Below are 23201 nucleotides of genomic sequence, written 5' to 3'. Positions count from 1 at the left end.
CACATCAAAGAGTCGGCTAGTCAGCATTCCATTCCCCACAGTGGCCAATAAGACACTTCAAGGATGCCCACCTTATGTGTGTGTGTGTGTGTGTATACACACATACACTGATATAGGGACATGGGTGGCACTGTGGTCTAAACCACTGAACCACTTGGGCTTGCCGATCGGAAGGTTGGCAGTTCGAATCCCCGCGACGGGGTGATCTCCCATTACTCTGTCCCAGCTCCTGCCAATCTAGCAGTTTGAAAGCACACCAGTGCAAGTAGATAAATAAGTACGGCTGCAGTGGGAAGGTAAACAGCATTTCCGTGCGCTCTGGTTTCTGTCACGGTGTTCCATTGCCCCAGAAGCGGTTTAGTCATGCTGGCCACATGACCCGGAAAGCTGTCTGTGGACAAACGTGGGCTCCCTTGGCCTGAAACAAGATGAGCCGCAACCCCTGAGTCTCCTTCGACTGGACTTAACCATCCAGGGGTCCTTTACCTTTATCCATTGGCATGAATGCAGGGCCTGCATTTATGTATCACAATCAGTTTAAAAGCTTTGAAATCCACCAGTCAAACGATCCATATTTTACCCTACACAGAACACACCCTAAATGGGGGGGGTGCATCGCTATCACTATCCCGGAACATCCCAGAGCAACTTTGATCCTAGGCAAAGTTCACATTCCCACCTGAGTGCTCCTGGTGGCAGCTAAAAATGTTGCTGGTCTGCCCTTCACCCACCTATCTCTTACCAACCACCAGCAAAGATTGCTGAAGAGCAGCCCTTTATAGTAGAGTAAAGGAGCAGCATATAAATGACTGTCACGAGCCCTTGTACAATTAAGCACTCTAACAGCATAATCCACCACTGGCTCCGACACCAAAGCAACCATGTGGCTGTGGGGGCCCCTAGATGTGTGGGGGTGTATGAGCACGTGTGTGTATCTTGCATCTCTACCCCAAAGCCAAATAGGATTAGCAAGAGTTTTCTGTGCCCCGTTTATGCCCAACCACTTAAAGATTCAAGATCCATGTCTTTTTCCATCTGTGATCACCCAAGCAGCTGCCCATGGGAAACACAGATCCTGTTGCTACCTCTGTCATCGCCATCAGTTACCTGCTTTGGTCCTCTATCTCCTGCTCCAACCTCAAAAAGCATTTTCTCAGAAAGCTGGAAAGCTTTATTGCTTTTCTGTACTCCCCCCCCCCTTTTTACTGCTATTCTTAGTGGCTTGTAATGATGCTTTTATTGTAAATTTTGGGAAGATGTGTGCGTATGTGTGTTTTAATCTGCTTTAGAATTTTATCTTATTTTATTGGTATATTAAGCAGCATAAAGATGGTCTCAAGTAAGCAAATGAGAGCAGGGGTGGGAAGGCGCCCCCGTAGGAAAAGGCAGTGCTATTGAGACAGGATCCCAGGTGGCTCTGGACAGCAAGGAGGCTCCCTGCCCTTGGAGCTATTAATAAATGCTAAGATGTGTCTTCTGCCACATGCAGGCCTCAGATGAGCAAAGCTCTAGGGACCCCTCCAGGGAGCAGGGAGCAAAGTGCCTAGTATTTAGGCTCTGCGGAGAACAGAATATATAAATAACAGATTGTTCCTAGAGGCAGCATGCTGTCCCACTACCCTCTGGGACGGGGGCTATTGAATATTTTCTCCCCGGTGGGGTATATCTTAGCATGACTAATGGGCCGTTGGAAACAAAACTGCCAGCAGTGCAGAGCTGAGCGACATGTTGTATTTGGGATCACCAAGACGGAGACAGTTTCTGGCCTCAAAGTTACACTGCTGAGTAGTCAGAGACACATACGGACAGACAGACAGACAGACAGACACACGAAAAAAGAAGATATCCTGGAGGGTTGTTCCAGAGTAACCAGCCTATTATAGCTAGGGTTAACTCTAAGCAGCCCATTGGCACTTAGGAGCATAGGCTTGCCAGGATTTTAGGCAAGGGTCTCTCCCAGCCCTACCTGGAGATGAGGGGGATCGAACCTGGGACCTTTTGCATGCAAAGCAGATGCTTTATCACTGAGCTACGGCTGTTCCTATTGGAAGCTCATACAGGTGCTTGGTCTAGTTTGCAGATGCTCGGATGCTATTCTCTGGGCCAGTTCACAGCCGTAGCATTTCCGGTTTACGCTTCTGGTTTAGCTTTGGCTAACACAGGACCAAATTAGGTTGGGCCTCTTCAGCCCATCTTTCAAGCTTTACATGCCACAGTAGGGTCTAGTTTTAAAATTATTTGCAAAGGGACGCAAACCAGTGTATTCCCAGAATGCTGATGCTCTGTCCACCAGACTGAGCTCTTGAATAGGGGCGTGGTGGAAAGTGAGTCAGTTCACATTTTAAAGCGAATCTACCTAGCTTGCGCTTTCTGAAGCAATATATGAACCGAATCACCAGAAATTCCTTCAGAATTTACATTTCTCTGAATTTTGCAATGCAGTTCTCCAAGCCATGTCTTCTTCTTCTTCTTCTTCGGTGATCACTCGTAGCTGAGTAAGATTGTCCTCCATAAACACGATTTTAACAATGGGTCCCTAAGTGACTGTGGAGGCCAATTCTGGATCCACACGTCCTTCCACAGTGGGGACATGGGTTTCCAGGTGGGAGTTGATCACGGTGTGGATTTGCCAAGTGTGCCTTCCTCTTAGCATGTTTCTCCCTTGCATCCTGAGATCGAGTTTCTTCAAATCCCATGACACCTTTGGTAAAGGCTGTTCTCCAACTGGAGCGCTTGCAGGCCAGTGTTTCCCAGTTGTCAGTGTTTATACTACATTTTTATAGATTTGCCTTGAGACAGTCTTTAAACCTCTTTTGTTGACCACCAGCAATACACTTTCCATTTTTAAGTTCGGAATAGAGTAGTTGCTTTGGAAGACGATCATCAGGCATCCGCACAACATGACCAGTCCAACGAAGTTGATGTTGAAGAATCATTGCTTCAACACTGGTGATCTTTGCTTCTTTGAGTAGGCTGATATTAGTTCGCCTGTCTTCCCAAGTGATGTGTAAAAATTTTCAGAGACACTGTTGATGGAATCTTTCGAGGAGCTGGAGATGGCGTTTATAGGTGGTCCATGTTTCACAAGCATATAGTAAGGTTGGTAGTACAATAGCTTTGTAAAGAAGCACTTTGGTTTCCCTGCGAATGTCCCGGTCCTCAAACACTCTGCACTTCAATCGGGAGAAAGCCACACTCGCAGAGCTCAGGCGATGCTGGAATTCGGCATCAATGTTGGCCCTTGTGGAAAGGTAACTGCCGAGGTAGGAGAAGTGATTGACATTTTCCAACGTTACACCCCTGAGTTGGATTTGTGGCACTGCAGAGGGGTTATTTTATACTTGTTGGTGCAGCACTTTGGTTTTTTGGATGCTGAGTGATAGGCCAAGCTTATTGTAAGCTTCTGCAAAGATATTTAGGATGGTTTGGAGGTCATCCGAAGAGGTACAAGCTAGGGGAAAATGTGCAAGTACTTGTAAAATAAAAGCACACAAAGATGCATCGTATTAGGGAAAACCTGTTTGAAAAGATGCACGTGTTTGGCAAAAACGCACACAAAAATGTGAATATTTAGGACAGGGGTCAGCAAACTTTTTCAGCAGGGGGCTGGTCCACTGTCCCTCAGACATTGTTGGGGGGGGCGGACTAAACTTTGGGGGGGAGGCATTTTAAATAAAAGGACACATTCTACTCATGTAAAAACACACTGATTCCTGGACCATCTGCGGGCCGGATTTAGAAGGTGATTGGGCCGCGTCCAGCCCCCAGGCCTTAGTTTGCCTACCCAAGAGGACGTTAAACTGAAATTTGCAAGCTGATGTGGAAATGTGGAGAACAGGCCTTAAGATTGAAAATATTAGAGAAACTGAAATTGACCGATTTGTCCATTCGTAGTCAGAAGCATCTCACTGTGGCTCCACCTAGGAAGACAAGCTTCCCAAAGTCATCCAGGTTGCCCTTGATCTCACCTCTTCCCAACAGCCCGCAAATGTGGAGCTCCTTTCCTCACCAGAAGCTGCTGTTCAACCAGCTCTGCCTACGACAACCCACACACCAACACCCTGCGACCCCCATCTATCCTTGCACACCTCCCCCCACCCCCGGTTCAGGCACACGCCGACGACGTCTGCCCAGCATGTGCCGATTCCAAGCAGGGTTGCCCTTAATTGCCTCTGCAATGGCAGCCGGGAGGGGGGGGGAACGGCTTACGGCAATGAATCACATTGAAAGGGGCGGTGGGTGGAGAGGCTACACCTGTCTGTGCCACTGACCTTTGCACCCTAGCTGGCAATTGCCGCGGTGGCAAGTTGCCAAGGAAACCAACATATTCTCTCTCCACACACACACACACCCCGGCGCAACCTCTCTTTTCCAGCCCATAGTACACATATGGCCTTGGAGGAGCAATTATCTGCAGGCACTCCCGCCTGCCTTTGTTGTGGGGCATGGCTTATAGGGCAAGTCCTATTCACTGGCAGGCAAATAAACAAGGCGTGTGTGTGTGTGTGTGTGTGTGTGTGTGTGTGTGTGTGTGTGTCCAAAAGCCCCATTGGTATCTCAGGTCCTATGCTATGAAAATGTCAGCAACGAAACAGCGGGCGAATATCTCCCCTGGGACCCTTTTATTTAGGGGATTTTATAAACCGCCTTTCAACACCCGTTTCCAAAACAGGTGGCAACATCAACCTACATAAGGAGGATTAAAATATTAAGCAATATTAACAAGCAAGCAAGCCGCGTGGGTGGGGAATCCCAGCACCAGAATCCTGCTAAAAGGAGCTTTGCTCCCCGCCCCTCAAAGGCACAGCTAAAGAGAAACCTCTGAAAAGACAAGAGATGGAATCTCAGAAGCTTCTAGAGCAGGGCTTCCCAAACTTGGCTCTCCAGCTGTTCTTGGACTACAACTCCCATCGTCCCTTGCCAGCAGGACCAGTGGTCCAGGACCCCTGCAGAGAAGATGCTGCTGCTTACAGCAGCCAGCCTAGCTTCTGCACCCGATGGTTCTCTCAGGAGGGCTTTATTTGCTGATCTTAAGTCTCCTGACAGTTTGGATAGGAAAAGAGTTTTCCCGGGATAGTCAGGACACAACCTGATGCCCCATAGAGATTTTGAACTCCAGGTCCCAGCAGCCCCAGCCAGCATAAGCAGAGCCAATTGGGATGTGGGTCGGCACATTTCGCTCAGGGCCTCAAAGCTCAAAGGAAGCCAGTGAATGCTTGCATTGGCAGTTCAGTGTGGGGCAATGGCAGTCCTTTGCAGGAAGATATTATAATAATGAATTATTATTATTAATACCCTGCCCATCTGCCACAGAGGCAGCTGTGTTGATGTGAATTAGGAAGTAGCCAAAGACAGAGAACTTTTCACAGTGATGAATGTTTTGAAGGCTCCACTAACTTCCTTTCCCACACACTTTTAAGACCACCTTCACAATTATAATTGCAAGCAAGCAAGATAGGCGTTGAAACCAAGATCTTACTTTGCACTTGAATGGGCTTCTGCACTGGCATGTACAGTACAAAGTCCTTGATCATAAATGAGATACATTCTCAGGTTTGCTTTATGGCTGCAGAATTAGGTGCTGAGCTCTTTTTTTTAGTGTTATGGGTCACAACCACTGTTAAGCAGGTTTCTTCATTAGCACCAGACTCAAGGAGTAACAGCACAGCGGGACAATAGCGGGACACGTTTTGCATACCACAAGTCCTGGGTTCAGTCCCAGGTATCTCCAGCTGAAAGATGTCAGACAGCTGGGCTGCAAAAGAACCTAACCCAGGAGTAGCCCCTCCAGATATAGCTGGACTACAGCTTCCATGATCCGTGGACCAGTGGCCATGCTGGCTGAGGCTGATGGGAGCTGCAGAAGACCAGCACAAGGGCTACCCAGGTCCTAGGGTGCTAACATGGGGGCGAAATGGACCGACCACATAAGGCAATTTAAGGTGTCCTTACCCTCCAACCTTCCCCCCATCCAAATGCCCATATCTCCCATACCTGCTCATACATCTCCTTGGATCTCAGGGCAGATTCCAGCTGCTCAGCTCCAATGGGATAGATGGCTGAACGATACTGGGTGCCGACGTCTTCGTATTGCTTCATGCCTGAAAAGAAAGCGGCTGTTAAAGGGAGCAGACTTGCAAGGCGGCCACCCTTGTTCGGCAGCAACTGGTAAAAACTGGAGTTCTGCACTTTCCGCCAACTAGTGAGTCTGCAGGTATAAGCCAGGGCAGCCATTGTGGCACCCTCCTATCAGCCACAGTCAGAATGGTCAATTGTCAGGGACGGTGGGATGAGATTATTGGTTCATCTACAGCAGCCTTCTCTACCCAGATGACCTCCAGATGTTGTGGAACTCCAGCTCTCATCAGCCCTAGCCAGCAGCACCACTGGTAAGGAATGATGGGAGTTGGAGTCCAACCACATCTGGAGGATGCCAGGCTAGAGAAGGCTGGTCTACTGTTCCTTTTCAACCTGAGACCTTCAGCCAACCAAAGGCATACTCTCCCATTGAGTTGTGCTCTTCCCCCGGCTGACCATCCAAACACTGGCCTGCCCCCATGTATCCATACAGACACACTTCCCCCCACTCCCTCCGCCTCCCAGCCATGAGCAAACGATTGCTATTCCTCTCATGGGAAAGGCTGTTAATCACCTAGGCACAACAAATCCACTGTGCCCGCTGTGTGACTTGTCAGCCCGGCCGATCCTGTGTCTGCGTAATGTGAATATATTACAAAGCCCTCATCTGGAACACAGAGAATGGAGCCCAAGCAGTGCCTGGAGGGAGCACCACACTGGAGACATTGATGTTACCAGAGGGGCAGGGAAGGATGCTTGCGGTGTGCTGGAATGAGGATGCTGCTGCTGCTGCTCTGTCCATCTCAGTACTGTCTACACGGAGTGGCAGCAGCTCTCCAGGATTTCAGGCAGAGGACATCCCCAGGGCTACCTGGAGATGCTGGGAATTGAACCTGCGACATTCTGCATGTAAAGTGGATGCTCTCTAACACCGAGTTACAGCCCTTTGCCTATCTCAGGCATAGCCAAACTCAGCCCTCCAGATCAGGCATCCCCAAACTGCGGCCCTCCAGATGTTTTGGCCTACAACTCCCATGATCCCTAGCTAACCAGTGGTCCGGACCAGTGGTCAGGGAAGATGGGAATTGTAGGCCAAAACATCTGGAGGGTCAAAGTTTGGGGATGCCTGCTCCAGATGTTTTGGGACTACAACTCCCATCATCCCTAGCTAACAGGACCAGTGGTCGGGGATGATGGGAGTTGTAGTCCCAAAACATCTGGAGGGCAGTTTGCCTATGATGTGTTGGAATGCTGTTTCTCTGCAGCATAAAAGCTTGCTTGCCTCTTCTGCAGGACTTCAGAAAGTGAATAATAATAATAATAATAATAATAATAATAATAATAATAATAATAGGACCCTGCTCACAGTTGTCTAGAGCAGGCATCCCCAAACTGTGACCCTCCAGATGTTTTGGCCTACAACTCCCATGAGCCCTAGTAAACAACTCATATTACTTTATGAGTAAAATTTAATATCAGCCCCCACCCCCAAAAAAATAGCTAAGCAGAAATTCACTCTTCACAATTACAATAAATAACTTCTAGACTTCTAGACTATAAGCAATAAAAATAGCAGCAAGTCACAGTGCAAAAAATAACCCATTACAAGTTGAGAAGCAAAGACACACAACTTGTAAAATTATTATTGTTTTTTAATCCCCTGAACTCCTCTTCATGGTACTCCTCCTTAAGGACATGGCAATGGTCTGTAAAATTTCTCATGGTATGGAAAAAGCAGATTTAAAAAAATATTATCATATGACAAAAATCACTACTTGGCAACTATTTACACAGTATCATTCTTCTTTTTCATACATTCTAACTCCAAATTTAACACCCCAACCTTTCCCGTTATCACAATATCATATACCGGTAATTCTTCTTTTAAAGCCAAATTTAGCCTTATAAACTGATTTACTGAGTCCCTGCTGAGCCAATTTAATCTATAATTTCTCTCTCTCTCACACACACACACACATATAGGCAATTTAACAATTTCATGTTTGATCCCAATGCTGCTGGGGCTCAAATTCATTTTCCAAGTTTTGCAAATGCTATTCTTGCTCTAGTAAGAATATATACAATTAGGATTTGCTTTTCTACCCATACATAGTTCTAAACAAAAGTTTGGGGGGGGGGGGGGAGAAAGGGATATTGTAGAGCTAGAAAGGGTTCAGGAAAGAGCAAGCAAAATGATCCAAGAACTGAAGTGACTTGAGAGGTTGCAACACTGGGGTCTTTTTAGTTGAGAGAGAACAGGCAAGTAAGAGGGGGCATGCAAAAGATGAATAAATTGATGCACGATGGAGAGAAGTGAAGAGAGGAAACCTTTTCTCCCTCTCTTATAACACCAGAATTCTGGGGCAACTATCAGGGGATTGTTGTGGCTACTCCCGAGTAAAGACGCTCCAGTCCGTTCTGTCTTTAAGGGTTTTATTGTGCATACTATTTACAGTGCAGAGATAGCAGAAAACATGACCTCCTAGTCACTCACAGAATCCGCCAATGGCACCTTTCTGCTTCGGGGCCAGCATAATAGCCTGGGCACCCCGAAACGCCGCCCTCTAACCCTGCGTTTGGGCGCGTGCCTCAATTTGGGCACCGGAAGAGGCTGTGTTCCCTCTTCTACTTGTTGGCTAGAGCAGTGCTGGGGCTCTGCTACGTCGCTGAACCTTCCCTCCATCGCTTGTTGGCTGGATGCCCTCCATTCCGCTTCCTCCTGACCCGCTGGTGGAAGTGCTGGTCAGGATGATGGGGGGAGGCTCCAGGATAGGTATCCAGGATAGATAAAAGAAAGTACTTTGTCACAAGGCACAGAGTTAAATTATGGAATTTGCTCTCACAAGAGGCAGTGATGACCTCAATCTTGAGTGGCTTTGAAGGACGATTAGACAAATCCATGGAAGTCAAGGCTATTGATGTCCATTAGCCTCAATGGCTCTGCTCTACTGCCACTGGCAGAGGAGCAAGTCTGAACCCCGGTCACCAGATACCACAAGTTGGGGGGGATGGGGTTTGCTGCTACAGGCATCCGGTTGGACACTGTGAGAAGATGTTGCTGAGCAAGACTGGCCTTTGGCTTGATCCAGGACAGCTCTTATTATGTAACAATGGTATTCCTGGAGTGTGCTTATAGCTCTGGACTAATGAGCTGTACGTAACAGCAGTCACGAAATTAAAAGACGCCTGCTTCTTGGGAGAAAAGCAATGACAAACCTAGACAGCATCTTAAAAAGCAGAGACATCACCTTGCCTACAAAGGTCCGTATAGTTAAAGCTATGGTTTTCCCAGTAGTGATGTATGGAAGTGAGAGCTGGACCATAAAGAAGGCTGATCGCCAAAGAATTGATGCTTTTGAATTATGGTGCTGGAGGAGACTCTTGAGAGTCCCATGGACTGCAAGAAGATCAAACCTATCCATTCTGAAGGAAATCAGCCCTGAGTGCTCACTGGAAGGACAGATCGTGAAGCTGAGGCTCCAATACTTTGGCCACCTCATGAGAAGAGAAGACTCCCTGGAAAAAGACCCTGATGCTGGGAAAGATGGAGGGCACCAGGAGAAGGGGAGGACAGAGGACGAGATGGTTGGACAGTGTTCTCGAAGCTACGAACATGAGTTTGCCCAAACTGCGGGAGGCAGTGGAAGACAGGAGTGCCTGGCGTGCTATGGTCCATGGGGTCACGAAGAGTCGGACACGACTAAACAACAACAACAACAACAACAACAAATGAGCTGGGTTTGCTCCTACAAAACAGCTTCCGTGAGGAAGGAGCCATCAGCTGGCAGTTTGCATGGACCAGTGTTGCTACTGCACAAATCTGCCTAGGCAAGCAAGGTAACCCACAGGGATTAGGCAACAGGAACATATTGTGCCTGCCTTTGATACCACTGGTTCCGATTACATTTCCAGGCGAAATTCAAGGTGCCGTCAAGGGCCCAATACCCAATGGAGAGACTCTCCCCATATAAGCTATCCAGGCCCTAAGGTCATCCATGGAAACCGGGCACACCAGGTACCGCCCAATGCTGGGGGGGGGGGCGTGCAGCATGTGTGTGTGACACATGGTGGGAGGACTGAAGGGGCCCGTCTCAACCTCCTAAAGGCCCGCCAGAGCCCGCTGCTGCTATAGGAGGGTCCGCCAGAGCCTGCCTGGCTGTGGAATCTTGAGGGAACCCGAACCCCTATGAAAATTGGGGGGCTCAGCCCCCCCTGCTTCCCCATAAATGGCACACCTGATGGAAACTATCCTCCAGGTACCTTTCATGCTGAGATCTGGAGGGTGGCAAAAGCAGAGGGGTCTTTTCAGTAGTAGCCCCATGCTTGTGGAATGCTCTCCTTAAAGAGGATCGCTTTGCAATTCTTTTTGGCACCAAGCAAAGCCATTTCTTTCCTTCCAGACTTTTATGCAGTTTTTTTTTCTGTTTTAATTGCCAACATTTTTTGAAAAAATCAGCCAGTATTTTAATTGGGTCAGCTAATCTGATGCAGTTTTTCAAGGAGATTTTATTTGTTGAATTATGATGATGGGTTGCAGGTGTATTTGAATGTTTTTTCTTGTTTTAGTTTTAAATGGGTACCAACAGTGTCCTAGGCCTCACGGCCAAGGATTTATCAAGGCATGTCTTAAGAGACACACCAGTCATTCGTATGCAAATCCTGATACTGTACAATAAATGTGACCTCATTTGCACTTCCTAAACTAATATGGATCAGAATGTAGCTTTCTCAGGCAAGTGGGAATTTCATACTGGTCTGAATTTTGCAATGCAATTCTTGACTCAAAAAACATAGCAAAATGACTTTAAAATGTGCATTTGACATAAAATACATTCAAAAATATGTATTTAAATGGAGGCTTTGTGAGAATCACAGATAAACATGGAAACCCGAAACCCTGGAGAGCTGCTGCCACTCGGTGTAGAGCAGTGTTTTTCAACCTAAGTTGAGATTCCTATGTTTGCAGCGGGTTGAACTAGATGACCCTCAGGGTCCCTTCCAACTCTACAATTCTACAATTCTAACCTTGGGTCCCCAGATGTGGGTAGACTACAATTCTCATCATCCAGTCTGCTTAGTGCAATGGTAAATAAAGGATGGTGGAAACTGTAGCCCACTCACAATGGGGACCCCGAGGTTGAAAAAACACCGGTGTAGCCAATACTGAGCTAGACGGACCAATGATCAAACTCTGTATAAGGCAGCTTCCTAAGTTCCCTGGTGAATCAGCAAAGCTGGAGGCAGCACTGCCTAGTGGTTAGGTGGTGGACAGGTGTTACAAGGGACCATTATGAGATGCCGGGGTGGGGAGTAACCTTCTCCAAACCTGCAAAGTCCAACAGTGGCTCTGCCTGAGTTCAACACCGCGAACACTGTCTGCCCCCGTAATAAGCTGTGAGCTTTGTCATGTCATTTGCTCGTATCATCATATCGTTGGGGGTACTTAAGGGTATGTAGTAGCAGCACACACACCCCCAAAAATGTTAAAAGTGTGGCACTTACTGTAACAACAACAAAAAAGCACTGTGTGTGTGTGTGTGTGTGAATGCATGTATGTCCAGAAGAGGCCAACCAAAATGGTCAAAGGCCTGGAAACGATGCCTTATGAGGAACGGCTTAGGGAGCTGGGTATGTTTAGCCTGGAGAAGAGAAGGTTAAGGGGTGATATGATAGCCATGTTCAAATATATCAAAGGATGTCATATAGAGGAGGGAGAAAGGTTGTTTTCTGCTGCTCCAGAGAAGCGGACACGGAGCAATGGATTCAAACTACAAGAAAGAAGATTCCACCTAAACATTAGGAAGAACTTCCTGACAGTAAGAGCTGTTCGGCAGTGGAATTTGCTACCAAGGAGTGTGGTGGAGTCTCCTCCTTTGGAGGTCTTTAAGCAGAGGCTTGACAGGCATATGTCAAGAATGCTTTGATGGTGTTTCCTGCTTGGCAGGGGGTTGGACTGGATGGCCCTTGTGGTCTCTTCCAACTCTATGATTCTATGTTTCTGTGTAGCACACTCCGCACTGATCTCCTTGGGGAGGAAGAGCGGGATATAAATGGTTTTAAATAAATAAATAAAGCCATTGACGCAGACACAACTCATTAAAGCACCCACACGCAATTACAAACCCAGAGGAGTGCCCTGCCGGTGACACAGAGAGAATGCTAATCTCCTCATTAAAATTACACTTCATTACAAGAAGAAAAAAAGGCTCAGCCTTCCCCAAGCCTCTAACCCTTCCCCCTATCCCTTGCTGTCACTCAGTGTTGACGTGAGGCGGGTTTCAAACAGGCCTCCCCCCCCCACCTCCCACACGGAGGGAGGGAGGGAGGGAAAGAGTGAGAGATGGAGAACATTAAAACTCCTCATTGCCCTCTTCTTTGCAACTGATCTCCCTTCTCCTTCCATCATGGCCCCACTCCCTTCAACATCCTCACCATTCTCCTCCCCACGCCTGTTGGGGGGGGGGGAGAGAATGGAAGGCACTTAAAGAGACAGCTACCTTAAAAGCAGAGGTTTGAAAATAGAGGCAGCCTGACAAGCATCATTATAGGATTGCGAACAAAACCAAAACGAAACACAGCCGCCCCTTAGAAGAGGCATTAGCAAAACCTCCCTGGGTGAAGAGCTTTGCACGTCCTCTGCATGAAGTTACCCGGGCAAATGGCTGTGTGCTGCTCTGTGGCTCTGCCCAGCGTTTCCCGAGGATTTCGCATCAATAGCCTGACTCAAGGGGACGGAGGTGGAGTTCCCAGGCAGTGCCCAACCAGACTCTGCCCAGATCCAGACCCGCACAGTATCTGCAAGGTTTGCCACATCACGTGTCCTCCTGCTAGCAAGAGCCAAGAAAGCTAAGGAACGCAGGGAGTTGCCACAGACTGGGTCAAATCGTTTGTACTTCTAACCCAACTAGTGTTTGGTTTGACAGACAGCTTCTCTCCAGAGTCTCAGGGTAGGGATGCTTGAAGAATCTACGAGTTCTGTTCTGCTCCTGACCAGACAAATGAGCAAACCACGACGCAACTATCCGTCACATCTCCCAAATTCTGGAATGAGAGTGCTCTGTTCAAAAAAGGAAAAAAGCCCACACATACCAAAATGCATTTTCAAATGTGGTCTTAGGGTGAAACAAAGCTGCACAATACATAAGATACGCATATAAAGATGGATTTTGATAATAAAATACGTAAATATTACTTAAAATGAAAATTTAAGTGGGAATATCCATGCAGGTCTTTTTTTGGGTCTTATTTTTTTTGGGGGGGGAGAGATCACAGATGAGTGGAGCAGAACAGACTTATGACTTAACACATGCAAGATTGACATATGTCAGAAACAGATTGCTCCATCCCTCCTTTGTCTCAGGTAGAGGTCTTTCACATCACCTGATTCTTCTTAGTGGAGATGTCAAGGGTTGAACCAGGGACAATGGGTGTGCTCTACTACTAAACTAGAGTCTCTCCCCCCCCCTTAAGCCGGGGTTAGGACATCTTCAATGTTTTCCATGCCATTCTAGGCACAATGCTCTATTTGCCTTGGCAGCAAGGAATAGCTGGAAGATCTGCCCTCTCCCATATGAAGCCGACTATTCCTTAAGTAATAATATAAAAATAATAGTAATTTATTATTTGTACCCCGCCCATCCGGCTGGGTCTCCCCAACCACTCTGGACGGCTTCCAGCAAAGATTAAAATGCAATAAAATGCCACAAATTAAAAACTTCCCTAAACAGGGCTGCCTTCAGATGTTTTATAAATGTCAGGTAGTTGTTTATCTCTCTGACCTCTGATGGGAGGGCATTCCACAAGGTGGGTGCCACTACCGAGAAGGCCCTCTGCCTGGTTCCCTGTAGCTTTGCTTCTCGCAGTGAGGGAACCGCCAGAAGACCCTCGGCACTGGACCTCAGTGTCCGGGCAGAACGATGGGGGTGGAGACGCTCCTTCAGGTATACTGGGCCGAGGCCATTTAGGTTGGGCTAAGAAAGGTTCCTGCTGGAAATGGTTGCAAGCCAATGTTGGCCATGGTACACAATTCTGGCATTGAGTTTGGGAACGTTGCTCTATCTAGGCCAGTTAGAGCTCTCGTTCATTCCCTTTCCTCCGACATGAGACGTTACCTTGGGTTGGATCGTGGTTCTCCCAGAAAAACTTGAGAAGGTCTTCATAGCCGATGATCTGTGGGTCAAACACAACTCTGACCACTTCCGCATGTCCTGTCATCCCTGGGAATGAAGGTGGTGGAGGAATAGATTGTTATTCCGTAAACCTGAAAATTCCCTTGCTCCTTTGGATTAGCACAGTGGTTTGTTGTAAGCGCCGTTCCCAGGAGGGATTGCTGTAGTGCCTGTCAGCTGATTGGTGCTTACAACTAGCCTGTTTTGGGCAGGGATCACCTGCGGTACAGAATTCCCAGTTGGGAAGCCTGGCCTGTGGGCCAAAACAGCTGGTATCTGCCCCTAGTGGCTGACCAGTGCTTACAGCAAGGCCGCTGGGATCAGCACCAAGAAGCATGAATGTGCAAGCATGCACATTTAGAAAATCTCGGTTACAGCTTGTGATGCATTTGGAGCAAGACAAACCACGAGCCTGGGTTCGGGTGTGACACTAAGCCAAATCATAGCTTAGCTCTCAACAGCATGGCAGCAGCATAGTTTGGCTTTAGCGCTACGCCAGATCCAGGCCAGCGAAGGCAATATTGCAAGTGTGCTCAGGTCCAGCTTGCAGGCTTCCCACAGGCACCTGATTGGCCACTGTGTGAACAGAATACTGGACTAGATGGGCCACTGGCCTGATCCAGCAGGCCCTCCTTCTCCTGGAGGGCAGCACATTTGCTATGCCTGTGTATAGGATTGCATCTGCAATATGTGGAATAAGCCTCACCGAATCTGCATTATGTTTTGCGTCGCATTTCTGCATGCCACCCAGGTATTCTCCAAATCTCCAAACTCCGATACAAACAGTTGGCCAACCGATGGCTGAAAAAAACCCCAAAGCAAAACAATTCCTGCATCTGCCTTAACAGTACTGAGCAGAATTTTATGCATGCGGGTGGATTAGGGAAGATAGAACCACAGCAAGCAACACTGCAAGGGTTAACCTAGAGCCTCCTTCCCTATTGGTAGTAGCTGAAGCATCTCCCCCATATTACTGTCTCCTATAGAAAGTCGTATTACTGTCTCCTATATAAAATGGGGATGGGGATGGGGGAGAGCGGTGCTCACTACCGCAACACCTCCCCCACCCCCTCCCACCCCAACAGGGCTGGAGATGCTTCTCGGGGAGGCCATTTCCCTTGAGCAGTTTCCAGTTAATTTTGCTCAAGCAAACCTGCTGCCCCTCACACGGTAATTAAGGGGAAAAGGAGGGGCTGCCGTGCAATGTGATGAGCAAGGCAGCCGAGCGAGCCACTAGCGCCTGCTGAGAACTGCCCTATATACAGGCGGATGGGGAGGAGCAGATGGGGAACAGCCACGGGCTCTTTCGCCCAGGATGCATTAAGGTGGGGACCACAAGCAGAAGGAAGGGCAAAGCCTTTCCACCCCCCACCCCATTCCTGCTCCCTGTCTTCTCCTGCTTGGCAGGCCAAGGTCTGAAGGCAGAGCAGGGAGTTGTGTGGCTTGGGGAGCAGCCACGCTAGCAAAGCAGCACAGTGTGCAAGCACATGAAACAAGGCGCGTTCTCCTACTCCTCCCTCACCAATATATATATATATATATATATATATATATATATATATATATATATATATATATATATATATATAAATGTGTGTGTGTTGAGAATCACACTCCCCTGCGGCAGAGAGAGATTTGCAGCTGCAGCCTCAAAATAGGCCCGCATTTCGAAGCTGCTGCTGCAGCGTGCCGATGCGCACGGCCGTGCATCTCTTGCCCTCTGCTGCACCCAAGGAGGCACTGCATAGCTGCACGCCAGAGACCCTGTGCTGTTTGGCAAAACTTTCCCCCCAACAGCCTTGAAAGACAAAAGCAGGAAGGGCAGGGGGAAGTTGACATCACTGCTGAAGCACAGCCACAGTTAAGCCAGCTTTGCCTGCTTGGGTGTGCTGATTGAGCTTTGCTGAAAAACTACCTGTAGGTAAAGGATGAAGGAGAAGGTCCTTCGGTACATTGCACTGGGCGCAGGGGGTAAAATAGCCCTGACCATTTTGCAGTGGTAATAAAGAACCAGGCCAAATCCAGATTCTGGGAACAGGCCCTCTCTACTCTAGTAAGCCAGTAACTATTGCTCCTGTCACCCCTTGCCCATTCATTTGTTATCACTGCCAATTCGCCCTCTGAGGCCCAGTCTATCCAGATGGAGGTCAAAGCAAGCAGAGGCTGCTTGCTGCTCTTGCCATTGCTGGTGTACCAGGAGAGGGCAGTCAAACAGGAATGTGGAGCAGAGGCAATGAAGACAGGGCATAGGGGGCTAAGCTAAGCCCTGCTAGTAGAGAGGGGCTTGCCAGGTGCCAACTCATTATGCCAGCCCTGCTTGGGGCGATGAGATCATCTGGTTTGTGCATCGGCTGCATTCTGTAAGAAGCCAGGTAGCAAAAGCAAGGAGGAAGAGCAGGTCTGTGAGGCCCTGGGTGGAAACAGCAGGACCCCTGTAGGGGTGTGGGTGGGCCTCAGCAGCTGCCCAACAAAGCCACCTCTTGACACTGGCCTTGCCTGTACATATGGGCAAGGGAAATGATACCGACTTATCCCTTTAGATAAGAAAGCTCTATAGCAGGCATGTCTAACAGGTAGATCACTGGATGTCTGCGGTAGATCACTGGTAGATCATTGGCTCCCCCCAAAGAAGCTGAACAACTGTGGCTCCCCTAAAAAAAGCTCAACATTCTACCTCCTCCCTGAAAAAACTCAACAACTTTGACCTGAACCCCCCCAAAATCGGGCCTTCCTCCTTCCTAAAAAAAGCTCAACAATTTTGACCTGAACCCCAAAAAAGAGGGTAGGTCACTGCCAGTTTTTAACTTTGTGAGTAGATCGCAGTCTGTTGGGAGTTGGCCACCCCTGCTCTATAGGGTGCTAACACCTAGTGGTTTCCTGCAAGGCAACTGAGCCTCCTTCCCTACTCACTTAACACAATAAGGCATTTAAACCTTTTCGGTTGCCATATGTCCTCTTTTTCCAGGACACGTCCCATTTTTCATGGGTGGAATTGTAGCGACCCATAGCTAACAGTAAAGGTAAAGGGACACCTGACCGTTAGGTCCAGTTGCGGACGACTCTGGGGTTGCAGCGCTCATCTTGCTTTACTGGCCAAGGGAGCTGGCGTACAGCTTCCGGGTCATGTGGCCAGCATGACTAAGCTGCTTCTGGCGAACCACAGTTTACCTTCCTGCTGTAGCAGTACCTATTTATCTACAGTGGTACCTCTACTTACGAATTTAATGCGTTCCGAATGCACATTCGTAAGTCGAAAAAAATTGTAAGTTGAATCCCATAGGAATGCATTGGGAGAAAAAATTCGTAAGTCGAAGCAACCCTATCTAAAAATTTGTAAGTAGAAAAAATCCTATCTAAACCGCATCCAAGGTGGCGGACGTAGCTCCCTTCGTAAGTAGAAACATTCTTAAGTAGAGTTATTCGTAAGTAGAAGTACCACTGTACTTGCATTTTGATGTGCTTTCAAACTGCTAGGTTGGCAGAAGCAGGGACCGAGCAACAGAAGCTCACCCCGTCGCAGGGATTCGAACCACTGACCTTCTGATCGGCAAGCCCTAGGCTCTGTGGTTTAACCCACAGTGCCACCCGTGTCCCTTATAGTTAACAGTAGAGGTCGGCAAATGTGTCCTCTTTTTTGCTCTTCAAAATATGGCAACCCTACCAGCTTCCAGCCCAGGGATAGGAAACTGGTGCCCCTCTGTCGTGTTACTCAACTCATGTTATCCGCCTCAGCTAGCATAGTGTCAGGAATGGTGGGAGGGGGCAGCCACAGCTTCCCCATATCCGAGTCCTAACAAAAAATAAGACATTTAATCCTGAGCTGGAGATTTTAACATTTGCACCAGTATTACTTAAGATCCGGCCTCGCTTCTCCTCCTCTGAGATGCCAAAGGATCTCCTACCGGTAGTCTCCTTTCCTCCCAGATGGCACCCAGGGAGCAGATACAGACTTAAATTTGAAAAGCAAGAGCAGGGCACACACACACACACACACACAATCTCTCTCTCTCTCTCTCTCTCTCTCTCTCTCTCTCTGGAGATGCATCATCTCAGCTCAGTTAGGGAAGGGTTAAGCTCAGAGACAGGTTATAATTAGATGCATCTCTGCTATATTTGCAGCCCAACACAGTATGCATGTATGGGGGGGATGAAGAGATAAGAGTCTGTTGCCTTCTTTTATCTGCAGCCAGCCAACCAGTGAGAGAAAAGCAGAGTCGACTGGGAAGGGTGTGTTCAGTAAGGCCAGGCAAAAGGGCTGCTACCCCAAAATAGCCAAGCACAGCAACTGCAAACAAGACTACCACTTCATCAGGAGGGCAAGAGATAAGGACAGCCCTGCTGGATCAGCCCAGTGGTTCCTCTAGACCTGTTCTCACAGTGACCAACCAGGTGCCGATGGGGATGCAGCAAGCAGGACCTGAGGGCAGCAGCCCCCTCCCCACTTCTGACACCTAGTGACTGGAATTCCGATTCATCCCTCTGCCAGGGGAGGTAGAACACAGCCATTGCGTGTAGAGCCACAGAAAGCCTCATCCTCCATTTGTCTAATCCTTTAATTCTTTAAGTAAAATAAAAATAAAACAAAAATGTTGGTAAAAAGTATGACAGCACAACACAAAAAGGACTTACAACAAAAAACAGAACAGTTAACAGAAAAAAAAGCTGAGATACTTAGGGGTATGGTTGACAGCAAATAATATAAATAGATTTGAACACAACTATATACCAGTAACCACTTGGAAATAAAGAGAAATTTGGAGGTATTGGGGAGGATGATCATTGTGGGGAAGGATATCAGTAATAAAAATGAATGTAGTCCCAAGAATGTTATTTCTATTCCAATCGATTCCAGTAATCAGGGGAGCAGGACACTTCAAACAATGGCAGATAGATATTTCAAAATTTATCTGGCAGGGGAAGAAACCAAGGATAAAATATAAATTGTTAACCGATACTAAGGAAAAAGAGATTATACTACGAGGCGTCCTGTATTTGCTGGCTGCAGGAGTGGATTATTCTAAAGATTGTTCTAAGCTGCCCAAATTTGGTGGTCGTCGCCACAACCTCTCGTGGGAGTTAATTCCATAAATCAATGGAGAAGTACTTTCAACATTCTTCTGCTATTCAGCTTCCCTGGATGCCCTGAGAAGCCCACAATGACCTGTGCACCATAGCACTCAATCCTCCTGCAGTTTCCAGCAGCTGGTATTCAGTCGCACATGACCTCCAGACATATCCATGAGGACTAGTAGCCAACGCAGCAGCGTAGGAAGGGGGCATGGCACCCCTGGGCAGCACTTGAGGCTGCAGGGTGCCTGAGCCGCTGCCTCCCTCCTGGGCACCCTCCGGGCCCAGCTCTGCCCAAAAAAGCAGCGCAGGGCAGGGGTTTCCACACCGGTGATCCATCAAAAGACGTGTTCTCCATAGATTTGTCCATGTTATTGGTGAGCATCCCTGCCTCTTGTGGGAACAAACTCCATAGTTTATCTATGATAAGCAGGTTTGGCCAAGTCTATGGCCGGAACCGGAGAGAAAGAATCAAATTACATTTGTACAAAAATGGCTGCCAACCAGACATCAGTAGCTGTGGGCAGAACTCTATCCAAAATCCAAGAAATATTTATCGTTGGTTTACAGTCAGGCTTTCACTCCGAGTCCTGCATGCCCCACTGTAATCTCTTCAGATTACTCCAGAGAGAGAGAGAGAGAGAGAGAGATGGAGGGAGAGAGAGAGGGGGGGAGAGAGAGAGGGAGAGGGGGGGGGGAGAGAGAGAGAGATCCTTAAAGGAAAACCTGAGCCATTATATCCCAGCTTGATCACTGAGATAATCTGGAGGAGCACTGTAAACTGATGCCATGTTACAGAAACCCTATTGGCCTCAGCTGAAAGTTGGGCATTTAGTGTACATCTTATGCTGTGGGACACAACATTAGCAGAGACTCAGCACCTATATTCCCTCTGGACTTTCAGGCATTTTTTAAAAGTATTTTTTTTTATAAAAAAAAGGAGATAGAAGAATTACACAACTTTTAGAAAACATCTGAAGTTTTTAATGTCTGACATATTATTATTTTTTATATTTTGCTGGGTAAACCCAGCCAGATGGGCAGGGTATAAATTAGTAAAATTATTATTTATTATTATTATGTCAATGGGGCTTTGCATCCATTTAATTAGCCAGGCCCTTTAATGGTTATTTGTATTGTTTTAAACCGTGTTTTTATCCTAGTTTATAATATGGCAGCCTAGAAATACTTTCCCATAAATAAAATAATTAAAAGCCCCTCCTTTTCCCAGCTGCATTGTGTTAATACCCAGAATGTAGACAACAGACGTGGATAATATTTCTTGCAGACAGATAATCCCCTGTACCAGCACTCAAAATGTTTTCACAGATAAGCTGCAAAACCGTCTGTTCTGATTGATCCAGGTTGGGGATGTTGTGGGAGGCGGGGGGGGGAGGGGGATTAACTTCGCCAATAAATGCATTGGCGTGCAGAGGGGGAAATGGGACAGCCACATCCTGAACTGATATTACTAAAAGGGTAGTGCTGTCTCTCATTAACAACGGGGGCCCCTCACACCCTTCCGCAGCTGCTCCAGATTCTGATGGGGAGGCCCAAATAAGGCCAAGGGGAACTCCCTTTACCAAGCCAAACATGTGAGTTGATGCTAATGTTTCGGAAGAGGGGCACCTCAACAGCTTCTTCTTTCCAGCAGGGCTAGCCAATGAGGTGCACTCCCGACGTTCCTAGCTTCCCATCAGGACCAACGGCCAGGAATGACAGAAGTTGTCATCCAAGAATGTCCAGAGGGCTACCTCTTTCTTAGAGCAGTGGGGCAAAACATGGCCTTCCAGATGTTATTGAACTACAGCTCCCATCAACCCTGGCCATTGGCAGTGCTACCTTAGAGCTGATGGAAGTTGAGAGTCCCAACAACTCTAGAGGGCCCCACCTCTACCTTTGAGCCCTATGCCTGTTCTTAGCAGATTGGTATTCTTGCCTGGTTGACCTCTGGAATGCAGAAGGGTCCCAGGCGACTGGTTTTCCAATAGGCAGGAGATGGGGCTCCAGTCTTCTGGGTACCAAATTATCACGGAATTGTAGGGTTGGGAAGGGACCTTGAGGGTCACCTAAGCCAATGCAGGAATATCAACTAGATCATACATGAGAGATGGCCATCCAATCTCTGCTTAAAAACCTCCAAGGAAAGGCAGCCCGCCACTTCTCGTAGGCTCCGGAACCAGAATTAAGTACGTCAAACAGGCAAACATATGCTAATTTTATCTTCCTTAGATACCCTGCCCAATGGAATGAGAGGTGCGTGGCTGCTAGGCAAACAGCCTTTTTGTTGGCATCTTGCTTACACAATGCCTTCCCCAGAAAGGCTTGCCTGGCAGTGGGGAACCTGTGGCCCTGCAGCTATTTCTGGACAATAACTCCCATCATCCATGCTGGCTGGGTATTATGGGAGCTGCAGTCCAACAATGTCTGACAGGCCACAAGATTAAAGTCCTCTGCTTTAGAGTCTCAGACCTGGTCTACTCATTTCAATTGCTTTTGTTTGACTTGCTCATTGCAAACAGATGGAAGCCTGTAAATTTTGATAATAAACCTGGTTTGCAACGGGGGTTGAATGATTTCGATTACAACTGCATGTTGGGATGTTACCTCACAGGTTAACTAGGCAAGGAGATCATAACCAAAACCTTCCACAAGGACTAAAAGAGGTGGAGAGAGCAATCACTCACCACTGCGGACTTCCTTGTAGGTAGGATTGGGGGTAAACCCTCCTGAGAAGCCCACCTGGGTGGAGAAGACGCCCGACAGCTTCCAGAACATTCTCTCCGCTCCCCAGAAACACCCCATGCCTGGGTAGAAAAAGAGGTAGGAGAAAAAACCGTTATGAATAGGCTACAGAAAGAATTCTTGGATTTTGAATCGTTTCGGTGTATTATCACTGCCATGAAGGGTGATCACAGCGTTGTGGTGATGTTTCCCTGCCCCAGGCCACATGTTCACTGAATATGCAGAATGGGGTGGGACCATGTCTCTTGGCTCCACCCCAACCACTGAAAATTCAATGTCAATCCACATAAGGCTCCTTTCAAACTAGCGCCAACACCTAGGAGCAGGGCCAGCGAGCATGGTTCATCCATTCAGAAAACACACCATGGCTGTCTCAGGTCACACCTACACAATAAATTTAAAGCACTCTTATGCCCCTTTGAACAGTCATGGCTTTCCCCCAAAGAAACTGGGGCAAGTATCACTGATTATGGGTGTGAAGAACTGCAACTGCGAGGGTAAGCTACAGTTCTCTTTGCAGGGAAATCATGGCTGTCCATTGGTGGGCCAAATGATTTCTGGATTCATTTCATTACTTTCTGTTCTGGGCAAGATTCGAGGACAGCCAGTACTGAAACCCAATGGGGGCGGAGAGAAATTGTACTCAAACCTGGCCATGAAACAAGAGCCAGTCACGTACCAAATATTGCCATCTGCATTCCTTCCGGGAATGGCGGGTACATTGGATTTTTGTTGACGGCGTGGCTGGCTGGTGGGGGGAAAGAGAAAGAGATGTGAAAATCTCCTCGCTAAGTCTCCAGAAGCTCAAATAGGACATTTCCTAACTAGCCACTTGAACGTATGATCGTAACCCCTGCTGGGGCATAACAAGAATCAGAAAACAGTGCAATGGGGCTTACACTACTGACATGGCACGCTGCAATCCTATACACAGGGGTAGCAAATGGTGCTGACCTTTAAAGCCCTAAATGGCCTTGGCCCAGTATACCTGAAGGAGCATCTCCACCCACATCGTTCAGCCCAGATACTGAGGTCCAGCTCTGAGGGCCTTCTGGCTGTTCTCTCACTGCGAGGTTACAGGGAACCAGGCAGAGGGCCTTCTCGGTAGTGACTCCCGCCCTGTGGAACACCCTCCCATCAGAT

At 47.8% G+C, this 23201-nt stretch overlaps 1 protein-coding gene across 3 annotated transcripts in view; it reads right to left on the bottom strand.

Annotated features, from left to right (window-relative positions):
- The window catches only part of LOC118087368 (mitochondrial peptide methionine sulfoxide reductase), a 50391-nt gene that overhangs the window by 7255 nt on the left and 19935 nt on the right, over window positions 1-23201 (bottom strand). For 2 of the 3 annotated variants that reach the window (XM_035119942.2, XM_035119944.2), the window contains exons 2-5: window positions 22738-22806; window positions 22001-22120; window positions 14190-14294; window positions 5995-6101 (exon numbers count right to left, since the gene is read on the bottom strand). In XM_035119942.2, the coding sequence (XP_034975833.1) occupies window positions 5995-6101; window positions 14190-14294; window positions 22001-22120; window positions 22738-22806 (401 nt within the window). The remainder of the gene's footprint in view (window positions 1-5994; window positions 6102-14189; window positions 14295-22000; window positions 22121-22737; window positions 22807-23201) is intronic. The other variant, XM_035119943.2, reaches the window with a different exon arrangement.

This window comes from Zootoca vivipara, chromosome 6 (genome assembly GCF_963506605.1).
Source record: "Zootoca vivipara chromosome 6, rZooViv1.1, whole genome shotgun sequence".
NCBI lineage: Eukaryota > Metazoa > Chordata > Lepidosauria > Squamata > Lacertidae > Zootoca > Zootoca vivipara.
This window is presented reverse-complemented; position numbering and strand designations above follow the sequence as displayed.